At 48.8% G+C, this 7469-nt stretch overlaps 1 protein-coding gene across 1 annotated transcript; it reads right to left on the bottom strand.

Annotated features, from left to right (window-relative positions):
- Positions 1 to 385: 385 nt before the first annotated feature.
- LOC141472926 (urotensin-2 receptor-like) lies at positions 386 to 1534 on the bottom strand. The gene has a single exon (XM_074160216.1). It carries the CDS (start codon positions 1532 to 1534, stop codon positions 386 to 388), a length of 1149 nt encoding a protein of 382 aa, XP_074016317.1.
- Positions 1535 to 7469: the final 5935 nt, after the last annotated feature.

The following is a 7469-nucleotide window of genomic DNA, read 5'->3' as shown; positions in this document are numbered from 1 at the left end:
TTCATTCCTCATACAACTACAATTTTAGTATTTCTGCTAAAGAAAAGAAAGAGTAAACTACAGCCATTCACGGGATAACATAATTTTAAACTCTGTGAGACAGCTGATACTATTAAAAACCACGGCCCTATTATAGGCTACTTGAGGAGACACGCTATAAAATATAAAGATAAAAAGCAAAAGGCTATTTAGATAGATGTTCAGCTGAGTGTTGCTAGCATCAAATCAGTGGCACAGAAGAAAATGAGAATGGACATACGGCACAGCCTCTGGACTAAATGTGTGCACATTATGGATCTGCTAAGGCTTTGCCTTTACAATGTACACTTTAAATCAAAGCAGCGTTGGAGTCAATATTGATTGTTCTTGGAGATATATTTTACCTTCAGGCACTGCTGTTTCCCAAAGGAGCGTGAGCAAGAACGTATGTCTCTGTGCAGTGCTGACTGCTCGTGGACAGGGATCGCCCTGAAATCCTCTGAAACCGATTCCTCCTTTGGAAGTACCCACTGCTGCTGCTGAGGGACCGCTGTCTGTTCTTCAGGTACTCCCGGTAGTTTTTGGTGAGCAGAGTGTAGAGGAACGGGTTGATACAGCTGTTGCTATAGGTCAGACAGGTTGTCAGATAATTAATGTTCTTCATCACCTTGGGAGATAAAGGGAAGGATTCATAATACTGGAAGAGGAGCTGCCATATCCAGAAAGGCAAGAAGCAAGCCCAGAACACCAGCACTATCGTGAAGATTAAATAGAGCACTTTTTGATTCGGCAGCCGCTTGGTCTGCTTGAATGACGCTGTTTGTGACACCCAGTAAATCTTAGCTAATCGGATGTAAAGGTAGCCAATGATTACCCCTGGGCCCACGATGCTGGTACCGAAAAGGATGGTGAGATAGACTTTGTAGGACAGCTTGCTCCAAGTGGGCAGGCAGATGCTTTTGTTGTCCCTTTGCACCAGCTGGATCATGATGAGCATTGGGAGAGTGAGCAGCAGCGATACCAGCCAGATGACTACAGCAATGGCCTTTCGGTAGCTCTTGGACCTCTTCACTGTGTCCAGGGGCTTCAGCACAGCAAAGTAGCGCTCCGTGCTCATGACTGTGAGGGTGAAGATGCTGGCATGCATAGTGAGGAAGTCCAGACTGAACAGGATGCGACAGCCAATGTCCCCAAAGTACCATTTCTGAATGAAGTAGGTCCCGACGATGAAGGGGATGGTGAGAAGGTAGAGCAGGTCTGCCAGGGCAAGGTTGATGATGTAAATATACATGGAGGCAGATGATCGCAAGTAATGGCACATCACCAGCAAGGTGTAGACGTTGCCTGTCACCCCAATCACGCACATGAGGGAGAGGATTGTCCCAATGGTGCAGATGGCAATCATGTCCTCCATGGAACTTGCGGCTGGTGTGCCATCCCCAGTGGCATTGGTGGAGGCATTGGGTCTGATTCTGAACAGGCTGCCCTCGCTTGTGTCTGTCACCATGTAGGGGGTTGCAGAGAAGTGACTCTCCAGCTCATTGGTTAGGGACATCCTCCTGGCCTTTTAATGCCAGAGGCTTTGTTCATGCCACAGGGGTCTGAAGATCTGTTCTTTCTGCTCTGAGAAATGCCTCTGCTGAGAGATGGTGAACCATTTCTTGGCAGGGTCTCATCTGAGGAACATCTGCATTCTCCACTAGAGGAAAGACATCAGAAACCAACATATTAGAAATCTGCCAGAGCAACACAAATAATCTCTTAGAAGTTACCTGTCCCTGAGTATGTATCTGCACTGTCTGCATGTACCAAAGGTCTTCTGCACTGAGGCCACTTGTGTGAGATTCACACTATCATAACAAGAGCACAGCTTTGAGGAATGACATGTCTTAGTGTGTCCATGGAAGAGACAAAAGAGTCCATGTGGATTATTGGAACCGCTTGCTGTAATCCTTAGAGTTAGTTTGGGGTTGGGAAAAAAAGCGTCCTTCCTAAATTCTAAATGGCAACTTGCAGACCTATCAGCAAGATTGCTTAAACCTATTTGCTAAGTTCTTAACTCTGAAGAAGTAAAAGACCCCCAAAAAGTGAAATCAAACTTTGGATTTACCACTTGCAGCCCAATTGTTATCTATTTTGTGTGTAAGTGATACACTCAAAGTCCTGTCCAGCTTTTCTGCAGTGTTTTCACAGAGCAACTTTCCTTGAACGAGGAACTCCAGCTATGTCCTGACCTACAGTTTCAAACTGTAGTTGACTGATGGACAAAAAAGGCATTTTCTATCTATAGAGCAAGTTGTAGGTTGCACTGTGGTTTTTATGTCTGTAAAATCAGTTTTTTTCATGCTCTCTGTCAAGTGCAATCCCACAGATTTTCACGTGTCCACGCAGAGATATATTTCAGACAGACCTGTCTGTGAACCTGTCCAAACAGCCTTACGCAGCGAGGTGTGAGATTGCTCTGCGGCGTGTCAGGCAGGTAGTCACTCGTTGTACGTGGGAACTTTTGGTTAGCTCAAGCTCAACGCTGTACAGACCATAACTGCGTTGCTTTGAGTTTATACTAGCTCTGGGTGTAGGCAAAAGGAGACCAAACCTACCTGAGAGAAACGCTGAAGAAGTAGCTAAAATTCCCAAATTTTAAGGCATGCCAAAAGCCTGTGCCAACCTAAAGGTCGGTGCACACAGGAGTGCGTTTACGCTATATATTTTATGGAGCTCAGGTCGTCTCTCTTTGGAAAACTCTGTGGGGGGGGTGCTGGACCCCCTTGTCCTTGCAGGGCTCAGCAGGCAGAGATTTCCCTCTGCCTCATTCCACTGGGCAGGCTGTTTTACCCTGGGAATTTGTGAAGTTTTGCAGCTTTTCCCAGTGAGTTCAGCGTCCCTTTACCTCCACACCAGCTCTAACTCCTTTGCCCTTTTCCTCCCCCTTGTTCCTTGGCAGCAGGATTACCCCAGGGGGCCCTCCTCCGACTGCCCTTGTGCCAAAGAGCCTGGCAGTGACCTCTGTAGCAATAGAGGATGAACAATGTTCATCCTCTTCGTGACTTGCCCTCATCTTCTCTTCTTCCCATTAGCACGTGCTGTGGGTGATGGGTGCTATGGAGATGTCATGCAAAAACTCTGCATAAAAGAAAGCAATCCAGTACGGAGGGAGATTTCTCCTCGTTAGGGGTGCAAAAAAAAAAGATAAAATACACAGTGCTCATCTCTTGCCCAGATTCCTTGGGTACAGACATCCGAGGGGGAGAGATGAAGTGTGTTCCTGCAGTGGTCGGTGCTCCTTCGGGATGTCATTCCTCTGGGCTGATCTGCAGCAGCTTCACCAGCACCTCAGCTTTCTTGGACCTTGCAAACCCAAATCTGCCTCCTCCCTCCCCTGCTGTGCTGTGCAGTCCTCTTCTGCTTGGCTTTGGGCATGTGTAGCCAGCCTGCCCATGCACTGACTCTCTCCCTTGTCTTCTGCTTTTTCGGTGTTCACGTACAAGCTGTGCTGGTAGCAAGTGTCACACGTGCAGGAGATACGGATGCTCAGCGAGCTCTGCCTGCTCCTCTGCCACACGATTGCAGGCACACTTGGTTGGAAGCAAATGGCTCTGCATGGGACGCTCCAGCTAAGCCTGGAGCTGGTCACACACACAGCTATCAAGCTCAGTTGGATTTGTGGTAGCTCATTTTCAGGAGCATGTTTCCACGGCCCAGGTGCTGTTTCCTTGAGGCTGCCTCACTTTGTGTTGTGGGCACTTGTAGCAGGTCTGTGCCGTGGCTGTGCCCGTCTGTGCGGTTCCCGGGTGCGACAGCTCCTGCCGGAGAGAGCTCAGCACACCGCGACTCCCCGCGCTGCTCCTCTTCCACTGAACCTGCCTTTGGCTTCATTCATAAAATTACTACAGCACTAATTCAATTTGGACACTTCACCTGCCTCCCGACAGAGCCCCCAGCTAGGCAAGTCCTCACTCCTGGAGGAGGAAAATTAAGCAAACTGGGGAAACCTTGCATTGTTTTAAAGTTACTGTCATTGCTGCACTCGTACATAAATGCACACACTCCCGCACATGCACAAACACACACATACAATAGGAAGCTTGTTATTCCAAGCATCCATTCAAGCATCTTACGGTCTAAGCAATTTTCTCAGCCAATTCTGCCTTTCCCTCTACATTATCATCACACAGTAGTACCATGCACATTCCAGTAGCTACAAACGTAAATGAATTCCTCCTGCTCAAACCTTGCTTTTAAATCCAGGAGATGAAGTTTCCTACAAGAAATGAAATAAAAATGAATCTAGTAGTATTAAAGCTGAAACTTAGAAAAGGCAAAAAAAAAAAAAAAAAAAAAAAGGAATAAAGAGAAAACAAGTATCCTCCTTCCTGGGCAGACAGCGAGAGATCCCCGTGCTCCGTCGCATCTGGAAAGGCAGCGGCAGGAAGGGAGCGTGCTACCTAGCCAAGTATGTTTGAAATCTGTGCGCTCTTAATACTCTCATTCTCCTCCCTTCACTCATGCCTGCTATTTCTGTTACTCAGTGACGTTAGGCATAGCGTGGTTTTGACTGCAGCCAGCAAAGAGCCTTTTTAAAGAAGCAGCATTTTGATAGCCGCTGCTTGTTTAGCCGGCTCCCCCCGCCTGGCCGTGAGCCAGCCAAGGATACGAGATGTCATGGCTGTTTTCATCCCAGGACCGGTGACAGGAAAAGCCATCCCACCCCTCCTTGCATCACAACGAGGAGCTCAAATGCCTAACGATGCCTGAGCAAAAGCAATGGGTCAGGAGAGAGCGGTCGGGCCAGGGAGGGTTAAATTCCTGCAGGAGGGTCGGCTGCCCAGGGAAACGGCAGAGTTCCTCGATTCGGAGATCAATTCCAAAGTGAAGCCAAAGTTTATTTGGGTTGGTCGGCGTATTAACAGACGAATCTGTGCGGTGGTATCACGCACCACAGCATCTGAGATATTTCGGGCTGGCGGTAACAGAATGTTATCCAGGTTGTTTGGGGTTCGGCTGGTTGCCTTTCCCCAGCTGTACTCAAGGAGGGTAAAGATGGAGGGAGATCAACCAGGCACCCAGAAAAAACGTGTGCGAGGAAAGGGCTGGAGCTGAGAAATGCCTAAGCTAAATTTGGGATTATTTTGTTAGTAGCTGAATACTGTGCTGGTTGCTTGCATGCGATGGGATTGCTCTTCCTCACAGTTCCCTGCTTTAGCTCTGTGGACCGGAGGGATTTGTTCCTGATTTGTGCCAGTGGGAAGTGAGGAGCACCCGCCTCTCCTGAGGTGTCTCCTGCTGGACATGGGTGTGTGGGAGATGCCTGTCCGGCCTGTTGTTGGCTTCACCGGTTTGTGTTTGGGCAGCCACAGCAATTAGGTGATGCTTCCCAGCGTGGGGCTCCAGGAGATGGCAGTACCTGGCACGCCACTCGGCCCCGGCTCATGCGTCCTGTATTGCTGTTACTACCCGAGAGCTGGGTCCTCCTTTAACTCATTCCCTGGATACTTGTATCATTTCTCCCTTGTTCTCAACCTTTTGCACTCTGCTATCTGGGTGCTTTTAGATGTATTTTGTGTCTAAGGTCTTGTTCTCCTGCAGCGTGAATCCAATTTTGCTCAAGCTGCATGGTGTGACTGTGGTAGCACCTGGAAGGCTTGGCGAGCACCAGCCGTGGCTGTCCCTGCAATGGGGCAGCTGTTGTGCAAAGCAGGGTCCCTCTGAGGTACAGGCTTTTGAGTGCGGTGAGGACTCGGGTTATGAGCAATACCTCATGTGGAGGCTTCATTTTTGCAATGAAAATAGATTTTACATTAGCAGCTCTAACCCGGGCTGGCCGAGCTCTAAAATTTCAGCCCAAACACCCTCAAATGTACAGGAGTTTTGTCTACAGGTTTTTTTCTAAATGTGCATTTTGTGGCTGGCCCCTAGAAACCTTTGGAAAAGTGTGGGCTGGAAGCTGCTTCTCACACTCCTCTCCAGCAAGGTGGAGTTTCCCATCGACTGTGTGACTCCAGCCAGCGGCAGTGGTCCCTTGGTGAACACTGAAGGCAAAGCCACTGGCAAAATGCTTTATTTGCGGGTGATCCACTGGGAGTGAGCAGGTTGTTTACGTGGCGTCCTCCACATACAGAGCAGGGACAACCTGCTGCTGTCCTTGAATGCCCTTGCTACTGTCTGCGTGCAACTCAAAGGGCACGTTGGCAGAAGCCGAGTGCGAATGCAGGGATGCTGACTGGGGAGGTGGGTACCTCCTCTGGGCACGGCTCGCCCACGCCGCTTCAGTCCCCAGCATTTGGTAGGTGTGTGCAGGTCTCCCTCCAAGCACCTACAGTGGAATTGTCACACTCCTATCACTCCTCTGTCACCAAGGTGCCAGTTGGGTTGGTATTGGCCCATGCCAGGGAAAGGAAAGGGGAATGGAATGGGGGGAGGTTTCTGGGCAACCCATCAATTTCCTGGAGCTTTTGGTCCCAACCTGGTACTTCCTTTTTTATGTTTAAACCTTTTGAAAAATATTATACCAGTGTGTTTGTTTATCAGGAAATCTCAGTGCCCACGGGGCTGCCATTAGGGGAAGCTGGACGGGTTTGTGTCCTGCTGGAGTCGTTAGAGGAGGTGTCTGGAGAGGCGTTCGAGGGCAGCCCGGACAGTGTCAGGTTCACAGCCCTGGCTCAGAGGGTTGTTTGTGGTTGCATTTTTGCTGCTTCTGTTCCTCATCAGTAAAACAGAGATCATTGAGCTCACTTATCTCCTGATGCCCTGAGTTTCAGGGTGTTTCACATTGTCAGATGCTATTAGAGCTATAGACAGGAGTTCCAGCCCATGTGATTTGTAACAGGACTAGAAACTGCGCAGTCAATAACAGATGAAGGTAGAAGCCCTCTGAGATATGAAACAGGTCTGTTTAATCATTCAAACAACATCCACTGCTACAAGGCTCGAGTTCTGCATAGGAGCCTTCTGAAGTTACTGCAAAGGTAATAACCATTGTTATTCTGTTAAATACAGGGCAAAAAAGACTCCTTCTCTCCTTTTGATATAAGGGTTTATGCCAGTGCTATGCGAATTTGAGTGTGTTTGCTCACTGATTGCAACCTCAACTGAACCAGTCAACTCTTTTGTGTCTCTTCAGCTGGGCTGTGTGCCCCGCCAGCTGGGCACCCCACTGGCGGTGCACCCCACTGACTGTTGGCTGCCTCCCCCGGTCTGTGCAGGGCCCCTTTGGCACGTTCCACTTTTGCTGGGGCAGTTTTGAGGCCAGGTTTGCCAGCAGCCATGGGCTTCTTTCTGCTCCGAGCTGGAAATGTAAGTTTGTCTATGTATAACGCATTTAAAAAATGTAATAAAGTGCTGCTCCCTCTGTGTAGGGAAGAGCATGTACAGATGCAGCCAAAATTGACAAAAGACAAGAATCTCATGAATGTGTCTGCATTCTTGGTGTGGGTCAGGTCTAGAAGCACGTGCAAGCTCAGGGTAAGATATGATTTCCATTCACCTGACTT

Source organism: Numenius arquata, chromosome 17 (assembly GCF_964106895.1).
Source record: "Numenius arquata chromosome 17, bNumArq3.hap1.1, whole genome shotgun sequence".
In the NCBI taxonomy this organism is placed as follows: Eukaryota; Metazoa; Chordata; class Aves; order Charadriiformes; family Scolopacidae; genus Numenius; species Numenius arquata.
The sequence above is the reverse complement of the archived record's forward strand: the minus strand, read 5'-3'. Positions and strand labels throughout refer to the sequence as shown.